Source organism: Aedes albopictus, chromosome 2 (assembly GCF_035046485.1).
Source record: "Aedes albopictus strain Foshan chromosome 2, AalbF5, whole genome shotgun sequence".
NCBI classification, from domain to species: domain Eukaryota; kingdom Metazoa; phylum Arthropoda; class Insecta; order Diptera; family Culicidae; genus Aedes; species Aedes albopictus.
Genome location: NC_085137.1, coordinates 4,817,755 through 4,842,828, shown reverse-complemented (window position 1 = coordinate 4,842,828; position 25,074 = coordinate 4,817,755). Strand labels below are relative to the sequence as shown.

The 25,074-nt window shown below is 39.0% G+C and overlaps 1 protein-coding gene across 1 annotated transcript; it reads left to right on the top strand.

Annotated features, from left to right (window-relative positions):
• Positions 1–241: 241 nt before the first annotated feature.
• Positions 242–21,373, top strand: LOC109404625 (protein aubergine). The gene is made up of 6 exons (XM_019677535.3): positions 242–430; positions 17,841–17,943; positions 18,017–19,101; positions 19,174–19,377; positions 19,586–20,527; positions 20,653–21,373. Exons 2-6 carry the CDS (start codon positions 17,845–17,847, stop codon positions 20,915–20,917), a joined length of 2,595 nt encoding a protein of 864 aa, XP_019533080.3. The 5' UTR covers positions 242–430; positions 17,841–17,844; the 3' UTR covers positions 20,918–21,373.
• The last annotated feature ends 3,701 nt before the right edge of the window (positions 21,374–25,074 follow it).

Sequence of the window (25,074 nt, the reverse complement as noted above, 5' to 3'; positions counted from 1 at the left end):
GCTCTTAGAGCCACTGTGTATAACTTTTAGTCGAGATAACAGTTGAGGACATAATGTTATAACCGTTATAATTGTTATAACAAATGGGCAGTTCTATACCACTTTTATCTCACACTCACCACTCACCACTGTCTATATTATTACCGGGTAGTGATTTCCCCGCATAGTGAGCGCATACGGTGTCAACCATGACATGGTGAGACCGTTTCATTTTTTGAAGCCTCAACGCGACCGCGCGGATTGGCGTATAGTTTCTCATTCTCATCGCCCAGTTCAGACAAGCCGGACGTGTTTTCACGCTTCTCGGTGCTCGCCATAACAGCATCAGGAGCACATTTTTTAACCCTTGACAAAGTTCGTGAAAAAACTGCTCTTTTCGCCCGCAAAGCGACCCAAATATCCGAAAAAGTGCTGTTCAGAGTGACCGCGGGTAAGTGAAGGTGTGAAATTAGCTGAAGTAGTGCTGGATTGAGTGTTTTCAATGTGCTGAAAAAGTTTTGCAAAATGACGCCGCTGTTTGATGATGGACGATAGCCGGCGTACACAGTGGAAAAATGCTGGGAAAAGATGGACAAAATGCTAGATGCAACAGATCTCGTCGAGATATTTTTAAATGTGATAAATTTTACTGAACGGTTCCATGCTGTATAAAGTGTGCAATAATAAGTTATCCGTGTGAATAAACAAGCTGTCCATCTAAATTAAATCTAGTGATGCCTATAAGAAATTTGTTTACAATTTTCTGATAAAGGTTGTAAAACAATCGATTTTGTTGTTGTGTGCGGATCAATGTTTATTTTTGGGGCTACATACTGTTATTTAATGCAACACAAGCAACCACAATTTGAGGATCTAAGAATCAAATCTTTAGCTTGCCTATGTGCATGAATGAATTTGAGCTGATATGGTAGCTATGGTTGAACATCGAAAAAGGTGCAATTCAGTGAATGTATGAAAAGTCAGCTGTATGAAGTTTTTTTTTTCATCTGATAAAAAAAAACAAATTACATAATTAATGGACGATACAGTTAACGTTCTTTCAACTATTGTGAAGTGTTTGCATGTCTTAGGAAAATTGGGATCGTCAATATTGCATACATAACATTAAAAATTCAGGGAGTTGAAAGTTGTCCAGAAACTGAGAAGTAGTGCAAAAAAATCAAGTGCTTTCGTGTTAGTTTAACCGTTTTAATCTTTTGGACTATGATGTTCTTAAATTTTTACCTATGTGCGATGATTCTCCATTATACGTTTCGTTTTTTTTTTTCATTCACCGGTTCCGCACTCGCTTTCGCTGTGTGCGAAGGATAGTCAAAGTGCTATACCTATCGGTGCTGCGTTTACCTGGACAGCTTCAACTGCTGGAGAATTTAGTTCGCAGAAGATACCTTGCTGTGCCAAATATACCTAGGTGCGTGTTTTGTTTGAAGGTATGTGTGTGTGAGCACATTTGCTTAACTTCTAAAAAAACTGGTTATGAACGCGCCGAAACTAAAGATATTTTTTATTTATTGTAATTTTAATTCCATTTTTATTTGGTCATTTCAAATATAAATTGTGAAATGACAGTTTGTAAGTGAACTTTCAATGTATTGCACAGTGGGGCTGTAATAATTTATGTTGATAAAATTAAATTGATTTTTATTCACTGTATGATATTGATCAGTGTTGAAAATTTCATTTCGTCATATCTAAATTCAATCGCCTACAGCTAATTTTAGAAGCTGAACCTGAGAATATGGTATATGAAAAACTTGTGCGGCTATACCAGTTCTGCTAGAAAGTCACGGAAAACCCGATATTTTTCGAATATTTAAGGTAAATGTCACGGACCACCTTTGAAAAATGCTAAATGATATTCACCGTGAATATCATTTGGCATTTTTTAAAGGGAGCCCGTGACATTTACGTTAAATATTTGAAAATTAGCGGTTTTTTCGTGACTTTCTAGCAGAACTGGTCTAGCTGCACAAGTTTTTCATATACCATATTCTCAGGTTCAGTCTCCAAAATGAGCTGTAGGGGATTGAATTTAGATATGACGAAATGAATTTTTCAGCACTGATATTGATTACATAGAAACTCGAGTCTTCAAGGAAAATTAACTAATTCAGATTCAAAGCTTTTGGATATCGTTCTTGAACCCTGTTTACCAAAATCGTTTGAAACATTGACGACAGAACGTATTTCAGGCCAAACATTTCAATAGGCTCTATCTGCATTTGAGAGGCTCTCTTTGTTTACTTTCTCTTTCAATTATTGCAATGTAATAGTACACTTTTCAACTATTTCAAAAGAAGATTGTTTTGACCATCCTTCAATGCAAGAAGACAAGCATAATGTAAATAAATAGCTGAGATACCCAAAAGGCCAAGGTCATTTTCGCAACAAATTTTCAACTTGAAAAATTCATAACTCTGTTGATTTTTATCCAATCCTAATGAAAATTTGAGACAATATCCAGTTTTTATTCTAGTTTTGATAAAATGGGACACAAAGTCTAAAACCCGGATGGTTCCGGAGTTATTCCGGATTCCCGTGGGGTACCAACGTTATGGCATTTGGGGTATTTCTATCAGAACTATTTTTTTCTCTATGGAACAACTTTAAAACATTGGCAATAATTGAAACTTTATCGAAGCTGATTGTATTAGTACATTTTCTGAACACCTGGAGTCCTTCTGGATGTTTCTGGGTCCCCTGGAACGCCTCCGGGGGAACCGGTGCCAGGGGACATTTTCATTTTTACTCCAAAACATACCGTGCGGCAGCTCATTCTTCATGATTTTCCGTCAGTAGGATAATTTTAGCTGTAAAAATGGTCATTGACCGTTTTGGCCACTTCGGGAACATCCGGGGTGCCCTGGCGGAACCTGTAGTAGAGGACACTTCTATTTTTACTCCAAAATATACCGTGCGGCAGCTCATTCTTCATGATTTTCCGTCAGTAGGATTATTTTAACTGTAAAAATGGTCATTGACCGTTTTGGCCACTTCGGGAACATTCGGGGTGCCCTGGCGGCACCTGTGGTAGAGGACACTTGTATTTTTACTCCAAAATAAACCGTGTGGCAGCTCATTCTTCATGATTTTCCGTCAGTAGGATTATTTTAGCTGTAGAAATGATCGTTGACCGTTTTGGCCACTTCCGGAACATCTGGAGTGCCCTGGTGGAACCTGTAGTACAGGACAGTTGCATTTTTATTCCATAATATAGCGTGCGGCAGCTCATTCTTCATGATTTCCGGTCAACAAAATTATTTTAGCTGTAGAAATGATCGTTGGCCGTTTTGGCCACTTCCGGAACATCCGGAGTGCCCTGGTGGAACCTGTAATAGAGGACGCTTGCATTTTTACTCCAAAATATACCGTGCGGCAGTTCATTCTTCATGATTTCCGGTCAATAGAATTATTTTAGCTGTAGAAATGATCGTTGACCGTTTTGGCCATTTCCGGAACAACTGGAGTGCCCTGGCGGAACCTGTAGTAGAGGACACTTGCATTTTTACTCCAAAATATACCGTGCGGCAGCTCATTCTTCATGATTTCCGGTCATCAGAATTATTTCAGCTGTAGAAATGATCGTTGACCGTTTTGGCCACTTCCGGAACATCTGGAATGCCCTGATGGAACCTGTAGTAGAGGACACTTGCATTTTTACTCCAGAACATACTGTGCGGTAGCTTATTCTTCATGATTTTTCGTCATTTGGATTGTTTTTGCTATGAAAATGATCATTGACCGTTTTGGCCACTTCCGGAACATCCGGAGTGCCCTGGCGGAACCTGTAGTAGAGGAAACTTTTTTTTATTCCAAAACATACCGTGCGGCAGCTCATTCTTCATGCTTTCCTTTCAATAGGATTATTTTAGCTGTTTCAAATGGTCATTGACCGTTTTGGTGAACATCGAGGGTGCCCTGACGGAACCTTTAGTAGAGAACACTTGTATTTTACTCCATAATGTACCGTGCGGCAGCTCATTCTTCATGATTTCCTGTCAATAGATTTATTTTAGCTGTAAAAATGGTCGTTGACCGTTTTGGCCACTCCCGGTACATCCGGGGTGCCCTGGTGGAACCTGTAGTAGAGGACACTTGCATTTTTACTCCAAAATATACAGTGCGGCAATTCATTGTTCATGTTTATTCGCCGAAAGGCTTAATTTAGGCTATGAAAATGATCATTGATCATCGTGGCCACTTCTGGAACGTACAAGATGCCCTGGCGGAACCTGTAGTAGAGGACACCTGAATTTTTTCTCCATAATATACCGTGCGGCAGTTCATTCTTCATGTTTATTCGTCAATAGGATTCTTGTAGCTATGAAAATGATCATCGACTCCCAGAACGTCCGGAGTGCCCAGGCAGAACCTGTAGTAGAGGACGATTACATATTTACTCCAAAACATGTCGTGATGCAGCTCATTCTTCATGATTTTCCATCAGTAGGATTATGTTAGATGTAACAATGGTCATTGGCCGTTTTGGATACTTTCTGAACATCCGGGGTGCCCTGGCGGAACCTGTAGTAGAGGACGCTTGCATTTGTACTCCAAAACATACCGTGTGGTAGCTCATTCTTCATGATTTCTCGTCAATAGGATTCTTTTAGCTGTAAAGAAGGCCATTGACAATTTTGGCCACTTCCGGAACGTCCAGGGTACCCTGGCGGAACTTGTATTAGAGGACACATGCACTTTTACTCCAGAACATACAGTGTGGCAACTCTTTCCTTACGATTTTTGTCAAGAGGATGCTCTGTTCTGGCATCCAGCGGCTGGTCATGGAATGGTCTTCGAGAATTTCTATAGCCATAAAAAAAACGGAGCCTGACCATAACATGCTGGCAATAATGTGTCGGTTCCCATGGCAGATTTTCATACGAAATAACGTCCAAAAGATTTGATGTGTCATAAAATCCTATGTACCTTCTCTCCTTGGACCTTATGACGTAGCTGCATGTTGGAAGTTATTTCACGGAAAAATGCGCCATAAATTCTTAGGATATTATGGTCTAGGACGTTATGATACTGAGCTAAAATAATCATTGACCATCACTTCTTTGGTGCCCTGGTGGAACTTGTAGAAGAGGACACGTACATTTTTACTCCAACTGTATGTGCCGCAACTCATTCGTCATGATTTGCCGTGACATTGATACTGAAGGAGGAACCAGATAAATTCATTGAGCAATTTCTGAATGCATCCCTATCGTAGTCTTCGAAGAAATCCACGGAGAAATACCTGAGAAGTTCCGGGTTTATATCAGGAGCAATTTCTGGAGGAATCCCAGCAGAAATGGCTTAGAAATTCTAGCATGAATGGAAAGAATTTCTTGAAGCAATACAAAAAGATGTTCCCGTAAAAATTCTAAGAAGAAATTATGGAGTAAGCATAGAAAATACATAGACGAAAGCGTACAGGGAAATTTATAGAGGAATCGTGGAGAAATTAACAGAGAATTTCTTAGATAACATGTTTGAGTTGGAAAATAACTGAAGGCATCCATAGAGATGCTTTTATTATGAAATCCTTAAATGGAAAAATCCCTGAATGCATCCTCAGTAGAGCTTCTAAAAACCAGCAGAATTTCCTGAAGGAATCATATGAGGGAATCCTGAACGAATCCTTAGGAAATCTTCTATATAAGGTTTGTATAAATCCAAGGAGTAATTCAAGGAGGAATTATAAGAGAAATCCTTCCTGAAATTGTTGAATGCATTTCTAGATAAATTTATTTGTAAGTACCAGTAGAAATTCCTGAAATACCTGCAAGAATACCTAAAGGAAATCCAAAAGAAAAACATTCAGAGTTTTCAAAGGAGGAATGACTGGAAAAATTATTAGGAAAATATCAGAAGAGAATCTTATGGAAATGCATGGATGAAGTCCCAAGGGAATTCCTGGAGGAACACCAGCATAAATTCCTGGAGGAATCTCAACACTGATTCTCGAAGGGTTTCCAGGAGGAATCTATATTGGAATCTCAGACAACAAAATCTAGAGGAAGATTTGGAGAAACACCTCCAAGAATCGGCAATTCCTGAAAAAATCACAGTAAAACATGAATCTCAGCATAAATTCCTGTAGCAATCCCAGCAAGTATTCTTGGAGGAATCCCTGGAGGCAACTTTAGAAGAAAGAAACAGTTTTCAAATTGGGACGAGATTGAGTCAGGAGAGTGAAAAAAATGATTACATGTTTGTCTTACTTATAATTACTAACCAGGCAACTTTTGACGTTTGTTTTATTCCGGAGGTACATAATAAAAAGGGAATGTCTTTCATCTATTTGAAACGATAAAACTTTTTAAGTTGGATAGCGTTAGGTTATTACATTATTTTTATTTGTTTTCATCCGAGAACTTTACCGTAATGCTAATTTATCACACATTAGGTTACTACATGTTACGCAAGGGCACCATGCAAATGTCAATGATAATTTTCATGGTCAATGATAATTTTCAAAGCTATAAGAATCCTGAACATAAAAAAATCATGAAGAATAAGCTGCTGCACAGTAAATGGAGTAAATATGCAAGCATCCTTCACTACAGGTTCTGCCAGGGCACCCTGGGTGTTCCAGAAGTGGCCGAAATGGTCAATGACCGTTTTCATAGTTATAAGAGTCGTATTGACAAAAATTCATAAAGAATAAGCAACCGCACGATGAGTTGTGGAGGCAAAGTGCAAGGTCTTTTACTACAGTCACCACTAGGGAACCCCACAAATGCAGGAAATGGCCATAATTATGATTGACAATTATCATAGCTATAAGAATCTTGTTCTTGGAAGATCATGAAGATTGAGCTGCCACACAGTATGTTCTGGAATAAGTTTGGAAGTATCCTTTTTACAGGTTCCGCCAGGACACCTCGGACGTTTCGGAAGTGGTCAAAACGGTCAATGATCATTTTCATAGCAAAAACAATCCTAATGACGAAAAATCATGAAGAATGAGCTGCTGCACGGTATGTTCTGGAGTAAAAATGCAAGTGTCCTCTACTACAGGTTCCACCAGGGCACTCAAGATGTTCCGGAAATGGCCAAAACGGTCAATGATCATTTCTACAGCTAAAATAATTCTATTGACCGGAAATCATAAAGAATGAGCTGCCGCACGGTATATTATGGAGTAAAAATGCAAGTGTCCTCTACTACAGGTTCCGCCAGGGCACTCCAGATGTTCCGGAAATGGCTAAAACAGTCAACGATCATTTCTACAGCTAAAATAATTCTATTGACCGGAAATCATAAAGAATGAGCTGCCGCACGGTATATTATGGAGTAAAAATGCAAGTGTCCTCTACTACAGGTTCCGCCAGGGCACTCCAGATGTTCCGGAAATGGCCAAAACGGTCAATTACCATTTTTACAGTTAAAATAATCCTACTGACGGAAAATCATGAAGAATGAGCTGCCGCACGGTATATTTTGGAGTAAAAATACAAGTGTCCTCTACTACAGGTTCCGCCAGGGCACCCCGGATGTTCCCGAAGTGGCCAAAACGGTCAATGCCCATTTTTACAGCTAAAATTATCCTACTGACGGAAAATCATGAAGAATGAGCTGCCGCACGGTATGTTTTGGAGTAAAAATGAAAATGTCCCCTGGCACCGGTTCCCCCGGAGGCGTTCCAGGGGACCCAGAAACATCCAGAAGGACTCCAGGTGTTCAGAAAATGTACTAATACAATCAGCTTCGATAAAGTTTCAATATTGCCAATGTTTTAAAGTTGTTCCATAGAGAAAAAAATAGTTCTGATAGAAATACCCCAAATACCATAACGTTGGTACCCCACGGGAATCCGGAATAACTCCGGAACCATCCGGGTTTTAGATTTCGTGTCCCATTTTATCAAAACTAGAATAAAAACTGGATATTGTCTCAAATTTTCATTACGATTGGGTAAAAATCAACAGAGTTATGAATTTTTCAAGTTAAAAATTTGTTGCGAAAATGACCTTGGCCTTTTGGGTGTTAACGAAATAGAGGGAAACCAAAGAGAGCCTCTTTTCTGCAGATAGGACCTTTAGACATGTTTGGCCTGAAAATTTCTGAGACGACGATGATTGGTAGATTACTTTTCGTATCGATGGTTGATTTCAAGCAAAAATCATTTGGAGTATTTGAACGCATAATGCTAAAGAGGAAAAATATTCGTTTGCATTTAAAAGCCACGAATGAATGGTCCATGAAAAATTGCCAAATGATCCATTAATAACTTTTCCAAAGAAACATACCAGAAAACCAACAAGCAGCCATTTGGATCCATGAAAAAATAGTCCAAGTCCAAGCTAGAATTTCATGAACTGCTTCATAATCATGAAAAAACTGAAACGATCCCTAGAATGATCCATAAAAAATAGGAAACGGTCAATAGAAAATATGGTAAGACAATTGAAAAATGATACATAGAAAATAAGAAAATATCGGAAGATTCTGTTCGATTTGGCTTCCCAAGGAACAATCACTCATTTAACCAACATTGCAATGACATTTTTATTCCACATTTGATTGAATTACAGTTTAACATTATTTCATCACAGCTTGTAATCAGGCGTTGTTCAAATAAAAGTGGAGAAGTTATTCAGCAATCTTCTCTGCAAGCGCCATACTGGCTTTACAGTAGGAAGTTATCTGTGTTATATCAGCCTAATATTAAACTTGTATTCAGTTATAATAACCTGCTGCGAAAACAAAACAAAAATGAAGTGTGAGGTGCAATTATAGTGCAATCATATTTATTTGTCCCATCTAAACGCATTTATAACACACAAGCTCTTCTAAAAATTTCTCAACTTGGGATTTGAACTCGTGATCTTCCAATCACCCGTCGCATGTCTTACCGACTAAGCCATCTTGGAATTGGTAAGTTGCTCGCTGAGAGTGAAACATCTTCACAAAGCTGTGAAAGATCAATATTCAGATTTATGAAAGGTTGTAAATATTTATTAAAAAAAAAGTTGTGAAGATGATTACAACTTTGAAATTGCTATGGAAATTAGCAAATGTTTCGAATATTTCGCATTGGTGTGCAACAAACATCAATACATATTCAATAATAAGGAACGTTCCAGAACTGCTCTATTATAATCACTTTGATCTGGGGCCTGTAGCATAATGAAAATTTTACTAATAATATTAGTCTTGTAGCTTGTAACTTGTGATTTTCTCTTTTTCTTGTGATATTAGTCTTGTAGCTTGTAACTTGTGATTTTCTGTTGCATAAAAATTCGACAAGTACAAGTTACAAGTCCAATACTACAAGTCGGTTGGACTAATATTATTAGTAGAATTTACAAGTGTATGTTGCATAAACAAACTACAAGTATAAAATATTAGCTATGACTTGTACTTTTGATTACAAGCCTCAAAGGTCTTGTAAAATAATTTACAAGTTAGATTTAAAGTATTGCAGAAGTCATATTTAGTTTTGAATAGGGAATCGCGCCACTGGGGCAGTGGCTTCTATATTCGTCTGTTTTCCACTATAACTCAGTCAAATTTGAACCAATTGACACAACTTTTGGAATGTGGTGAGATAGGTATAGTATCTACCCGTGTACAACATTTCAAGTCAATTGGTTCAAAATCGATTGAGTTATAGTGGCAAACAGACGAATATAGAAGCCACCGCCCAAGTGGCGCGATACCCTATATCGATTTACCATTTTGATGAACTCAAAAAATATTACTTATCTAACATGTCAACCTTAATTCCAGTTTTCGACGATTAAATTTGGCATTATATATTCGAAACTCATTGAAGAGAAAATTGCGTTGATGTACACTTTGTGTCCAAAATATAATTTCTGCTGAGTCTCTCAAGTTCTCCAAAGTTTCAACAATACCCATCTTTGATTGGAGGTTGTACATGTTGCTAAATCTTTATACATTGTTCTTCAACTAGTAGGGGTGGTGGGGGTAAAGTGGACAGGTGGGATAAAATGAACAAGGTACAGTTTCATGGCTTTTATTGTTTTTCAAAATGTTTCAACGATTGGAGCTTATGCCTAAGCATGAATCATTATACTTTTGCTGATCTTGAACATTAAAATCAAATAAACCTCTTCAAGATAACAAAAACTTTAAAATTCACGTGAAAAATTGGAAATGATGTAAAATCTGCTTATAATTGCTAAGGTTTTCTCGTAAGTTATTTTCAAATTATTACAAGTTTTAAACCCTAAACCAATACAGTCCACGTAGAAGAATATATTTGACAAAAAAAAAAGTTTTGTTAATAAAAAAGTTTTGGAAATAATTTTAACAAAATCAGACCGTGGGGGTAAAATGGACAATCGCTTCAAATTTCACCAAAATTTCATTTTTTTTTTTGCAAATTTCAGAATCATCAGCCGTCATACCTATCGTGAGATAGTTGAAGTAAAAAGTTATAAAAAAATATTTTATATCAACAAAATATAATTTTCATCCAAAACAGAGTATGTTTTTTACACTATTTTTACAATAATTATTTAAGTGAGTTTTAAAGTTTGTATTAAAAGTTTGAAAACAACAAAATAAAGGTATCGTATGAAATTTGATAGTTTGTATTTAAAAACATAGAAAAAATTTGCTGTTATATAACTTTTAACGACTTGTTCATTTTACCCCATCGATTGTCCATTTTATCCTCACCAATTTTTTTACGCTATTTTGATGCACGATTTGGAGAAGAAAATAATCAAAGAAAACAATATTTCTTAAATGCAACCCCTTACGAGATGTCTACAGTATATCATTACCTTCCATGTAACTCGGAAAAGTAGATGGATTTTGCCGCATTTTCGCGGGAAACGACCGAAATTCTTAGGTTGTCCACTTTACCCCCACCACCCCTATTATTAAATCTTTGGGACATTTTACTAGAAATCTACGTACTTGCAGTGCCATACTTTGTAAAAAAAAATATTTCGTCAGAGCGGGCGAAAATGATCCAAACAGCACATGCTTTTCTTCATGTATCGTATGAACAATGCAAAACTTCGGAATAAATTAAGTTATTTACGGATGTTACGCGGAAAATGCAGAAAATAAACAAACATCAACTGCCATTTCAAATTAATAGTGAACTGTCGGATGAATTTTGACAGGTGAATGAACCAAAACAACTTGTATTTTCATGGTCACTAATATTACAAGTGCTAATAATATTAGTGGAAAATTGAGCCTTTATGCAACACAAATTACACAAGTTTACAAAATAAAACGAAAGTCGTGAACTTCTGTCAACGACCAAAATTTTTGAAGCACAATTTAGTACTGATTTCGAAACCGACTTTCAAAAAATTTTAAGTAGAACAGTTTTTGAGTTTTAGCTCCATATCGAGTTTTACAACTTTTCAAAATATGTAATTTACTAAAATTCATATATATTGCGTTTTGTTAAACCAATTTTAAATCTTTTTTCATCAATTGAAAGCTGAATACAATACCATTCGATCATCTGAATACAGGTTTTGCGTCAGATTGATGAAATTCAAGATATTGGCGAGCTTTAGAGGCGATCTTCTTAAATTTTAGTAAAATTCCCAAAATTTTTTGAAGAAATGTATTTTTTTCAATAAGAAAAAAACATCTTAAAAATTCTTTCTCGACGTTTAGTTGACATATCATATGTATGCGAGTTACAGTAAAAAATTCAGCTCAATCGAAGCATTGATTACGGAGAATGAGATGTTTGAAGTGAGCGACTTTGCTTAAAAATAGAACAAAAATCGATTTCAAATCATCAACCTTGTATGGAAAGTCGAAAAAATTTCCGCCCTACTGTAATTTTTTTCTTTCGCGTTTTCGTACTCAGGGCATGATTATACACCAAAAATGATCATCAGCTTACCGAGTTCAAAAATGCTGTAAACTAGTGTTATTAGCACTTATAATATTAGTACTTGTAACTTGTAACTTGTAGCTAATATTATTAGCCCGATTATGCTACAGGGCCCTGTTCTTCAATCGAAAAGTGATAATCGAACGAATAAATCATAAATCCGTTTATTCAGCTTACTGTTAAACCATTATTGAACGTTCCCACAATAGCTGAAATATTAAACATCAAGAGCATTTGTTCAACATATGTAGACCACAATAATCAGCTTTCGGAAACTGTGGAACATAAGCTTTTTAACGCGTAGAAAAAAATTTTTCTCCAGCTTATATTGCCCTTACTAGCAAATCGAACAAACAAAAATTGCGGACGTTTGTTAAGGACAAGGTATTTGGAGTACATAGCTCAAAATTTCTAGAGCACCGTTTTTTTAGAACCGTTGAACGGATTTGGATGAAAATGCATCAGGCTCAGTGGCGTAGCCAGAAATTTGCTCTGGGAGGGGTTTTCGATGTTCAATAATACCTTTTTTTTTATTTGACACTCACATTTCGTAAATATATACAATGAAATTGAGTCCTAGCTTAAACATAGCGGCGCAGCCGAAAAATTTTTTCATCACAAAGCGTTTTATACTGGAAATTTGTTATAAAAATTTTGGTTCTGGGGGGGGGGGGTTTTAACCCTAAAACCCCCCCCCGTGGCTACGCCAGTGATCAGGCTAATTGTTCAGTGATTGTCAACAGCGTGATGCATTTTAATCCAAATCCGTTCAACGGTTCTAAAAAACGGTGCTCTAGATATTTTGAGCAATGTACCCAAATACCTTGTAATTAAGTTTATAAATTGCTGTTCACATACGTGCCGAATGTTGCATGTTGGCTCATTTACAATGTAAATAGCAGCATTTCAGCTTTTAATTCAGCATTTGGTTTTGTTCAGCTGCGAATGTTATAAACCAGCAATAGTTCGGCATGCATGCTTATTTATGACCTGAATTGTTCCTTGGGAAGTCCCTCGCGTCTGTATGGGCTATGAATTCTTGGTCAAAATATGGACTGGCAAGGACGGGGACGATTATCAATTAAGCTTTGACTTCTTGGAAAGCCTCATCGGTTTTAGGAGTCCTTTTCAAATTTTTTGACTTCGTTGTCAGAAGTTCGGAAAGGGCCGAGGTTGTCTGGCTATAATCGGCGATAAATCCCCGCGCCGATAGTAGTTCGACGTCCTCTAGAACCGCTGATGGAGCTATCGTTTTAGGCCGCTCGTATTCGACTATTGGCTTTAATTCTCAGTCTTTGAGGCTTGAGAAGAAAGGATATAGTCGAGGGTGAACTGGAACAAAATCAATTAACCAAGAAGAACTAATCTGTGTTGTACCCAAGCAACCAAAAGTTCAGATAAGAGGGTACTTTATAAGCTAAGCAGCTTTTTCGAGGTGGCTCATTAGCTTTTTAAGCAGCTAGCTGGCTGGATAGCTTTCTAAGCAGCTTCTGACAGAACTTCGACTAAATTCATGCAAAAACAAAAATGTGTTTTTCAGAACAATAGCTTTGGTTGCGGTATGTGATGTATGTCTGAAATTGCTTCTGATATTTTTTTTCCACACCCGTCGCTTCATGTAGATTTGAACTGGATCCTCCTTCGTGATAGCCTGCAGGTCATGCTGTGCAGGACAGCATGCTGTCTTACTGCTGCGCTTCTAAAGATACTTGACAAAGCCAAGCTAACGTCTCTACTGCACAAGTGTTCAAAACTAGGTGCCGATAGAAAATCGATTCAAGTCAGACTTCACCCGCTCTTCACTCAATCGTAACTTCAGTGGCGTGGTAGAGCGTAGGACTCTCATGCAGCGACTGTCGGTTCGAATCCGATAGGCAACTTTTTTTTATTATATTTAAGCCTAATTTATTGATTTGATAAATTCAAATTTGTATTTTGTTCGTCTATGCTCAACACAGTTGTTTTCTGTGAAAATGACATTTAATATTTATTGAAACACAATGTGAACATCTGTATAATGTTTGTTATATCAACGAGTAGTAGAAATTTTGGACAATCTGATTGAAGTCATGTCTTGACTACAGAGAACCGTAGATGGACTACAATTAGACCTATTTGCAGACGGAAAACAGCGGTTAGCTCCAGAAACCAATACTACATAGAACAGGAGTAAGTAAAAGCCTCGACTAGATTCCTGAGTACCCGGTATGGCTTGGCTGAAGTCAGGCCTTGAGTTCATTGAGCTGTAGATAAATTGTAATCACATGTTTTACATATGTGGAACCTCTGTGCACTACATAAACTCATACTCTATCATGTGTCAAAAAAGGTCTCGCATAACTATTCCTAGGAAAATTTTATGACCTAAGCGAAGTCATGCCTTGACTTCAGAGAACCATAGACGGACAACAATGAGAGTTTTATGCACGCGGAAAGCAATGGTTAGCTCCAGAAACCAATACTACATCGAACTCGAGTAAGTAAATTCCTCGACTAGATTCCTGAGTACCTGGGATAGCCTGACTGCAGTCAGGCCTTGGATTAATTGAGCTGTAGATAAACCATGAGATAAACTGCAATCCCATATTTTATCCGCGTGGAACTTCTGTGCACTACATAAAATGATATTCTATCATGTGTCAATAAAAAGGTCTCACACAACTATTCCTACGAAAATTTGATGACCTAAGCGAAGTCATGCCTTGACTTTAGAGAACCAGAGACGTACAGCAATAAGAGTTTTTAGCACGCGGAAAACAATGGTTAGCTCCAGAAACCAATACTCCGTCGACCAGGAGTAAGTAAATTCCTCGACTAGATTCCTGAATACAAGGGACATTAAGGAAGTCAGGCCTTGTGTTGTATGAGCTGTTGATGAACTGTAATCACATGTTTTGCCAGTGTAGTATCTCTATTAACTACATAAACCTCCATTCCATCATGTGTAGGGAAAAGGTCTCTCTCAACTATTCCTAGGAAAATTTGATAAACTAAGCGAAGTCATGCCTTGACTACAGAGAACCGTAGATGGACAACAACAAGAATGATTTTGCACGCAGAAAACAACGGTTGGCTCCATAAGCCAATACTACATTGAGCTGGAGTAAGTAAAAGCCTCGACTAGATTCCTGAGTACTCAGGATATCTTGATTGAAGTCAGGGCTTGAGCTGTTGATGAAATGTAATCACATGTTTTACCTGTGTGGAACCTCTTTGGACTACATAAACTTATAATCCATCATGTGTCAACGAGCAGGACTCTCAAAACTATTCCTAGTGAAATTTGATAAACTAAGCGAATTCATGCTTTGACTACAGAGAACCGTATTATAGATGGACTATAATTAGACCTATTTGCATGCGGAAAACATGATTGCCTCCAGAAACCAATACTACATCGAACAGGAGTAGGAGGAGTCAAGGCATGAGCGAAAGAGTTTATCAAATTTCCCTAGAAATAGTTGAGAAACCTACTCGATATGGTTTCTGGAGGCAATCATTGTTTTCCGCATGCAAATAGATCTAATTGTAGTCCATCTACCGTTCTCTGTAGTCAAGGCATTAATTCGCTTGGGGCATCAATTTTCCTAGGAATAGTTGTGAGAGACCTTTTCCCTGACACATGGTGGAATGTGAGCTTATATAGTCAATAGAGATTCTACACTGGCAAAACATGTGATTACAGTTCATCAACAGCTCATAGAACTCAAGGCCTGACTTTAATCAAGATGTCCGGTGTAGTCAGGAATCTAGTCGAGGAATTTACTTACTCCTGTTCGACGGAGTATTGGTTTCTGGAGCTAACCATTGCTTTCCGCGTGCAAGAAAACCCCTCTTTGTTGTCCGTCTATGGTTCTCTGAAGTCAAGGCATGACTTCGCTTAGGTCATCAAATTTTCCTAGGAATAGTTATGTGTAGTGCATAGAGGTTCCACATAGGTAAAACATTTGATTACAGTTTATCTACAGCTCAATGAACTCAAGGCCTGACTTCAGCCAGGCCATCCCGGGTACTCAGGAATCTAGTCGAGGCTTTTACTTACTCCTGTTCGATGTAGTATTGGTTTCTGGAGCTAACCGCTGTTTTCCGTATGCAAATAGGTCTAATTGTAGTCCATCTACGTTTCTCTGTAGTGAAGGCATGACTTCAATCAGATCGTCCAAAATTTCTACTGCTCGATGATATAACAAACATTATACAGATGTTCAAGTAATAGTGCAAATAAAAGCGACAAAAATAATTGAAAATAATCCTTGGTGACTATTTCGAGTGTGTATGTTTTGTAAGGACTGATTCGGACAATCCATCGAGATATTCAGGAAATATTGATAGTACTACAAGGGCAACACATGTTCAATAGATGTCTCCGAAGACCTATGGGGTCAATAAGGGAATAATATATCGTGTTTAATTTCATTTGAAAACAACAAATTCAAATGAACACTTGGATGGTTCAGAAATGTTGAATATCTCAAGAACTCAAAAGAAACCTAGCGGAAAATCTCACAACAACTATCGTTGGGCATCGGAATGTGCAAACTCTCATTGAAAAACTTCGTTAAGAAGAAAGTTATGAGGGTGCAAATCGTACTTGGCCTTATTTTCGCCCGACTTGATCCAATGACCCACCGGCCCTACTTCGTCCAGAAGTCCAAGAAAATGTTGATCCCGTATATTTCCAAAACTATAGTGTTGTGCGAGTTTGTGTTTAAAATTTGGTTGAATTTTGTTGAGAAATGGGATGTTGGCGATTTTTTTAACTTTTTTTTTACCTCGGGTCAAACGGGTTACCTATTATTATAACTGTAGTGTCTAGCTTTTTTGGTTGTTCCTATAGTAGGGTGGGGCGGGGCAAGATGGGTCGCCTAAGGATGGATCACCATAACTTTGTAAATACAAATCGGATTGGTTTGTATTCGTCCGCTACTCTTTAATACACTAGTAAGCTATGCTAAAAGTCGATAAAACGTTCATTAAATACAAAATATGATGTTAAACAAGCAGTTTTAAAAAGTGATCGATTTTGCGCCGTGAAAAAAGGGCGGGGCAAGATGGGTCCCCTTTTGAGTAATTTACATTTTCTCAACGAAAAACGTCAAAATATAAGATTTGTTCCGTATTCATATATGCTCCATATCCATACTGAGTGAAAAAGAGCTACTAGTAAACATTTTATAAACTTAATTGGAATATAAAAAACTTTACGATTTGAGTGGTCCTAAGACGACTTGAAAATCGATGTTTTCACTAAAAAATTATCATAATTTTATGTTATAACTTTAGGCGTTCATTCCGCCTGATTGAAGTGAGTTATGAGATAGTCTTGTAATAAAAAATAAATAACTTTAAAATGATCCAAGAATACGCTCAATATTGGAGGTGACCCATCTTGCCCCGCGGTGGTTTATATGGAGAATATATGGGATGTATCGCATAAGAAAAATAACTAAAAACCATTTTATTTTTTATTTCCAATGAGAGTGAATAATTTTTCAATCACTACCCTAATCTTTTGTACATTCATGCTGGTCACCTAACAAAATTATTACAATAATCAAAACATGAGTAATTCGCTCGAAAATGGCACTGACCCATCTTGCCCCGCGACCCATCTTGCCCCGCTCCACCCTATATATTTACCTACATGGAATATCATTCTTGTCGGTACCTAAAGGTCTAGGTATATGATCGTTGTGTTAAACTACGGCAGTATAAGTACTGATGATCACTGAACCACAAGGCAGGAACTGCACTAGCCTTGGAAGTGTTAAAACATCTGTATTATTCTTCTGATAATTTTTCAATTTTAAAATAAAGGTGAAGGTAAGTTAAGCAGCACATTGCAACACTCAATCCTCTACAGCATTGTCACCAGGGACCTTTCATAATCATATATACTTCTTGTGAGAGGACTGTTCATGAGACGTAGTGCATGAGACATGGAAGGCCGGTCCCTCTTCCATTGGCTCGTTTCAACAATACTAAACCTTAGGTTCAATTCCAGCATAATGTCTGATCGTGATCGTGATCGTTACTCTCAAGGACGCTCCCGCGCTCGTGGTTACGCAGAAGTGGGTTCTCCCCACGATGGTCGTGGAAGTCCTGCGGTAAGTTTTACTTCCTTTATCCTTTCTCGGTCCGTTGAGCCATGTGTATAACAACTATCGCTTTCACCCACAGTCACGACCAGCCTACAGTTCGCGCGATGAAGGTCGACCGCGGGAATCATCGAGGGACCATCACCGGGAATCATCGTCCGGAGGAGGCCGTGAAAGATCCGGCAATGGCAACGGAGGTGAACGCCCGGAGCGTGGTGAGCGGCGTCAACGCAATCGTCGCGGCGTTGGAGATACGCTCCGAACTCGTGCCCTGGATGCTCCCTCGAAGCACGGTACCACGGGTCAGGCCCTTCAGTTGAACAGTAACTACTTCAAACTGTTGAAGCACATCGAGTGGACGCTGTATCAGTATCGGTTGGATTTCTCGCCACAATGCGCCAGCATGCGTCTCATGCAGGGGTTGGTCAACGAGCACAAGAAAATTTTCGGAGGATTCCTGTTTGACGGAACTCAGCTGTTCATGGTCAACAAGCTGCGAAGCGATCAGCTGACCTTGCAGTCGAGACACGAGCGTACCGGAGATGTTTATCAGCTCCGTATCATTCACACCGGTTCGGTGGATATGACCAACGAATCCGGTATCCAAGTGTTGAATTTGATTCTGCGTCGTGCTATGGCGGGCTTGAACCTCCAGCTGGTTGGCCGTAATCTGTTCGATGCGGCTGCTAAGATCGCTATTCGCGAATACCAGATCGAACTCTGGCCAGGTTACATTACCAGTATTCGTCAGCACGAACAGGACATCTTGGTGTGCTGTGAAATTGCGCATAAAACTATGCGAATGCAGACCTGCTACGATATTCTGCGTGATTGCCAGAAGCACGATCGTAACTACAAGGATTCGTTCAAACGTGCCGTATTGGGTGTCGTTGTATTGACCGGTTACAACAATAAGACCTACACGATTCACGACGTTACCTTCGAGACCACCCCGGAGAGTACGTTCGATACCAAGGCGGGCAAAACATCGTTCATTGAGTATTACAAACAGAAGTACAACATCCGTATTCGCGATCCCCATCAGCCTATGTTGCTGTCACGTGCGAAGAAACGTGACTTGCGCGCCGGAGGCAGTGAGCTGATGGCTCTCGTTCCAGAACTGTGTCAAATGACGGGATTGACCGATCAAATGAGATCTGATTTCAGGTATGTGTCTTGATCGGGAATTCTTTGTCCTCCAAACTTCATTACATCGTTCCTTTTACCTATTGTTTGCAGAATGATGCGCGCTATGGCCGATCACACTCGTCTCAACCCAGATCGTCGTATCGAGCGGTTGGAAACCTTCAATCGGCGGTTGCAAACTTCGCCAGAAAGTATGGAAGTCTTCAAGACCTGGCAGATGGAGCTCGATCGGCGCCTAATCGATCTTCCCGGTCGACTGTTGCCGCAAGAGATGATCTTCTTCTCAACCACAGCTAAGTATGTACAAAAGAGTTTCGTAGATTCTATAACGTTCCCTTGATCATCGCATCGAATTCATAAATTGATCATTTGTTCCAAAAACTGCCGAATTTTGGCAGAAAATGGGTTGATCATGTCTATGTGTTTCTTCAGGGAAACGTTATTAGTCCCCCTAACAATACCGTATAGTCTCGAACCACTAATGAATGATTCCTATTTCCCACAGTGGCGTACAAGCTGGAGAACAGGCAGATTGGACGGCTCATTTCCGAAACAATCCCATGTTCGCTACGGTGCGATTGACCCGATGGTACCTGATCGTGCCGAACCGTGCCTCCCGCGAGGCCAACGATTTCCTGGGCTGCATGATTCAGGCCGCACGTGGTATGCGATTCGAAATCAGCAACTGCGAAGTGGTTACCATTCCGGACGACAACCCCGGAACGTACGTCCGGACGTTGGATAACCTACTGAACAAAGATCCGCAGTTGGTGATGTGTGTGGTGACCAACAACAAGGCCGATCGGTACACGGCCATCAAGAAGAAGTGCTGCGTTGATCGCGCCATTCCCACGCAAGTCATGGTACAGAAAACGATCACCCCGAAGGGTGGCAACGTGCGAACGCTCATGTCCGTGGCCACGAAGGTCGTCATCCAGATGAACTGCAAACTGGGAGGTGTCCCATGGAAGGTCAAGATCCCACTGAACGGATTGATGACCATCGGATTCGACGTTTGTCACGATGGAAAGGATAAGTCAAAATCCTTTGGAGCCATGGTGGCCACGTTGGATCACGATAACAAGGGCACGCCGAAGTTCTTCTCAACTGTGAGTCAGCACACACACGGTGAAGAAATTTCCAATTATCTCCCGATCAACACCGTCAAGGCGTTGAACGAATATCGCAAGGAGTTTGGAGAGCTGCCCAAGCGTATCATCTTCTACCGAGACGGTGTCGGCGAGGGTCAACTGCACTACGTGTACGAACACGAAGTCAAATCCATCGTCGAGAAGCTGAACCAGATCTACAAATCTGCGGGAATCGACCAGGACGTCCTGTTGACCTTCTTCATCGTGAACAAACGTATCAATACACGATTCTTCGACCATCGCCAGAATCCCAGACCCGGTACCGTGGTCGATGATGTCGTCACCCTCCCAGAAAGGTAATGCGAAGGAACTTTCTTCCTAGATATCTCTATTTCAAAGGCTTGTTTCATTTGGAATAGAGTAGATTCTTCTCAAAAACCCAGAAATCTTAACCATTCTAATTATAATTCCCTTTTTTTAGAACTGATTTCTACCTTGTGTCGCAATCGGTCCGTCAGGGTACGGTCTCCCCGACGGCGTACAACGTCATCTACGACACTTCCGGTCTGAAGATCGACCACCTGCAGATGTTGTCGTACAAGCAGTGCCACTTGTACTACAACTGGTCCGGAACGACCCGTGTCCCGGCGGTATGTCAGTACGCCCACAAACTGTCCTTCCTGGTGGCGCAGTTCCTTCACCAGGCGCCGAGCAACTTGCTCGAAAAGAAGCTGTACTTCTTGTAAACAGCTGAAATTATTTGCATGGCGAAAAGCAAAAAAAAAAATCTAGTACATAAGTAATTGCAGTTACTTTTTTTTAGTTAGCTAGGTATACACGTTCTTTCCAACCAGAGAGATAATTTTTTTTACATTTTGACACGTTCCCGCAGCTGTGAATTTTTTAAACAGTTGTCAACGACCTCAGATCAAGATTGAGAAAACAGAAAAATGAAGAAAAAAGATAGTAATTTGTATAACTTGCAATCTTCTTAATCGATGTTAAAGAAATCCCCGCCCAGTAATTTCTAATTTTCCGAAAATTTCTAATTTTCCGAAAAATTGTGTTTCAAAACTGCAGGACGTATATATCACAGATAACTAACCTAGACATTACACTATTGCATGCTTACTCACAAAGTAATTTTAATCGTATGTCACTAAGATTTGAATAAACGTTTGATGACAAATAAAGGAAAGAAACTTTGTATTGATATTTTCCCTCGTACGAGAGCCCAGGTTGGATCAACAACGGTTGGATGGTGTAAGAACGAAGAAATAATATCCGAAAGGGACTTTGTTTTGGAGGCCAGCTTGTGTCAAAGAATTAAAAAATAAATTATCACACAAGTTGGACTAAAGGACCAGATCTGTATTTTTGGTTCTTCTTCTACGTGAAGGCTTTGTAGCATTTTCGGTACTTGCTTTATCTTGAATACAGTATATTTCTATGGTATACTTTGCTTCACGTAAAAAATACTTTTTTATTCTCAAAATGTTGCGCCAAGGATTCTAAAACTTATGAAGTAATGTCGTTGAAGTTGAATTCACAATACTTTTTTAATCAAATTTTCAAAGAATGACTGTATCTCATGCTCCCAAATTAATTCTCTCCAAAAACAAGCGATTCTACGGCACCGATTGATTCCGTTCTTTTTGTTTTCATGCATGCTCACTTCAAACAAAAAATACAAAAATAGGAAACAAAACAAACAGCGGTTCAAATCAACTACCGATAGTAAACGAGGATACAGATTCTCAACTTCCTTTCCTTAGCTGAAACCGCAACTATGTGTTGAGTTTTACCGTAGTACCTATGATCTTACAATTTTTTTTTGCTAGGTTTCTAGCTGCACTCTGAATAGAGTCGAAACCTCTACACTAGACCTGAAGATAGAACAGGAACGTAATCTTTCAGAAGCAGTTTACCAGACGTACGCGGAAAATGACATCCATTAAGACACTGTTGCAAACTGACTCAGAAAGTTACGGTAGGAGGTTGGAAAATTTTCAATTGGTCAGTCAGTCTTGAAGTAGTCATTTATCAGGATTTGTCTGTCGTGTTCTAGTCACACAATTCGAACTTGTCTTTTTGTTTATTTTTATTGATGCATTATTTTTCTTGTGTCGTCAGTTGTCAAGACTTTTTAATTTCTGGAATACTATATTGTCCTATTTTGTTCGATATTTGTTACATCACGTCATTCAATACTATTGGGTGAGTCTAAGTGAATGTTAGGTAGTTGTTATGTTTGCTATTTTGATTTTTTTATAAGATACGCCTTTTTATACTGTACTTTTTCAAGAGTTTTTTAAGAAGTCGTCTATCGTCCACAAGCATAAAGAGTACAGTATTAGTCCTTATTTTCTATAGATGTATGTCAAGTCTTTCGCTCTTCATGTAATATCAACATTCAAAAACATCGAGATGTCTACTTTGTCATACAAAAAACACAGCAAGTCAAAGAAGTAATTAGTTTTCGTCGTGTCAAGGTACATGGGTCACTGGGGTCAAGTTCACTATCATTCGATTGCTTGAGGAAGGTAATCAAGGATCCTCATGGTAGTGATCACTTACCTATTATAACCACCATAAAACATAATAGTGAAAGGTCAGACCATCCAATTCAGGTTCCTTTTGACCTCACAAGGAATATCGATTGGCAAAAGTATGCAGAAGCGGTATCGAATCATTCAATCCCCTCCCACCTTTGGATAAGTATCGATTCCTGTCTGAACTGATATATAAGAGTGCATCAGAATCACAAAAACGACGTGTTCCAAGTGCACCCTTCAAAAGAAGACCAGCCACACTAGGTTGGGATGATGATTGCACCCAGTTGTATCTTAAAAAATCTGATGCTTTCAAAACTTTTCGTAGGCACGGTACCTCAGATCTTTATCAAGAGTACGCAAAGTTCGAAAGACAGCTGAGAAACCTGCTGAAAGCGAAGAAGCGTAGTTATTGGCGACACTTCATTGAGGGTCTCTCAAGAGAAACTTCAATGACAACGCTTTGGAGAGTGGCTCGCAACATGCGAAACCGCTCTTCTTCTAATGAGAGTGACGAATACTCCAACCGTTGGATATTCAGCTTCGCGAAAAAGATCTGCCCAAACTCAGTCCCAGCACAACCGATTTCTTGGGAAACATCCCCAAGAGACGGTTCTCTGGACAGACCCTTCACTATGCTGGAATTTTCTATGGCTCTTTTTTCATCAAACAATTCCGCTCCGGGACGCGATATGATCAAGTTCAATCTTCTTAAGAATCTTCCAGATATCGCGAAAAGACGACTACTGGATCTGTTCAACTCATTCATGGAGAACAACATTGTTCCGCTAGAATGGAGACAGGTCAAAGTAATAGCTATTCAAAAGCCTGGTAAACCAGCGTCTGATCCTAATTCATACCACCCAATTGCTATGTTTTCATGTTTACGGAAATTGTTGGAAAAAATGATCCTATCGCGACTCGACCATTGGGTTGAATCGAATAGCTTGCTTTCAAATACACAGTTCGGGTTTCGCAAGGGCAAAGGAACAAACGATTGTCTAGCGTTGCTTTCAACAGATATTCAACTGGCCTTTGCGGAAAAGGAGCAATTGGGTTCTTTAGGGGTATCAGGATTATTTCATAATCGGATTCTCCGCCCAAAAATTAGTCGAAATCCAAAATTTAATAATTTTTGGAGTCCGGGAACTATTTTTAAAATTCATTTAAAGTTTGTATGGGGAAATTTTTTTGTTCGGGTCGAACTGTCACTTTATCGATTGAACTGTCATTCTATCCACGAAAATTAAAACTGTTTTGTTAATTTAACCATCAAAACAAAGGTATTGGAATCCAATAAAAATACGTTTTACTCAGAAAAATGAGCTCTTTCGATTAGGCTATAGAAAATAGCAATATTTTATTCACTAAACAACCCAATTGGCTTCAGTTTTCTTGGATATTAAGGGCGCCTTTGACTCAGTTTCCATAGGCATATTGTCAGAAAAACTGCACAATAGTGGACTTCCAGGAATTTTAAATAATTTCTTGTATAATTTGTTATCAGAAAAACATGAGTTTCAATCTCGGACAACTGACAACTTCCAGAATTAGTTACATGGGCCTACCCCAAGGCTCATGTTTAAGGTGAATATATAACGACGCCACACTTCGAATTTACAAAAACACAAATCTGAGGATCCAAAAGACGGATTGCGCTGAAAAGTTGATTGATTGGTCACCACCAGCGAGTCACCAATCGATCAACTTTTCAGCGCAATCCGTCTTTTGGATCCTTAGATGTGTGTTCTTGAGGTGTAAGTTCGTTATATATTCACCTTAAGTCCCTTGCTTTATATTTTTTACGTGAAAGACATTGATAGTTGCTTGGAAGGACAATGCACGCTAAGACAACTTGCAGATGATGCTGTGGTTTATCTAAAAGGCCCACATGCAGAAATGTTGCAAAGACCATTGCAAAATTCTCTAAATAATCTGTCAATCTGGGCAAGAGATTTAGGGATCGAGTTTGCTCCGCAAAAAACTCAATTGGTTGTGTTTTCTAGAAAGCGGAACCCAGCCCAACTGAAACTCAATCTTTTGGGAATAGAAATCGACCAGTCTTTGACTTCGAAATACCTTGGGGTCTGGTTTGATTCAAAAGGCACTTGGGATACCTAAATCAAGTATTTGGTGCAAAAATGTCAACAAAGGATCAATTTTCTACGCACAATTACCGGAACATGGTGGGGTGCTCATCCGGAAGACCTCATAAAACTTTACAAAACGACTATTCTCTCTGTTCTTGAATATGGCTGTTTCTGCTTCCACTCAGCAGCAAACTGCCAATGTGATGGAAGTAAGGTGAAGAGATCATTTTGTGTAATACACACAACTTTGTTAGTGTTAGT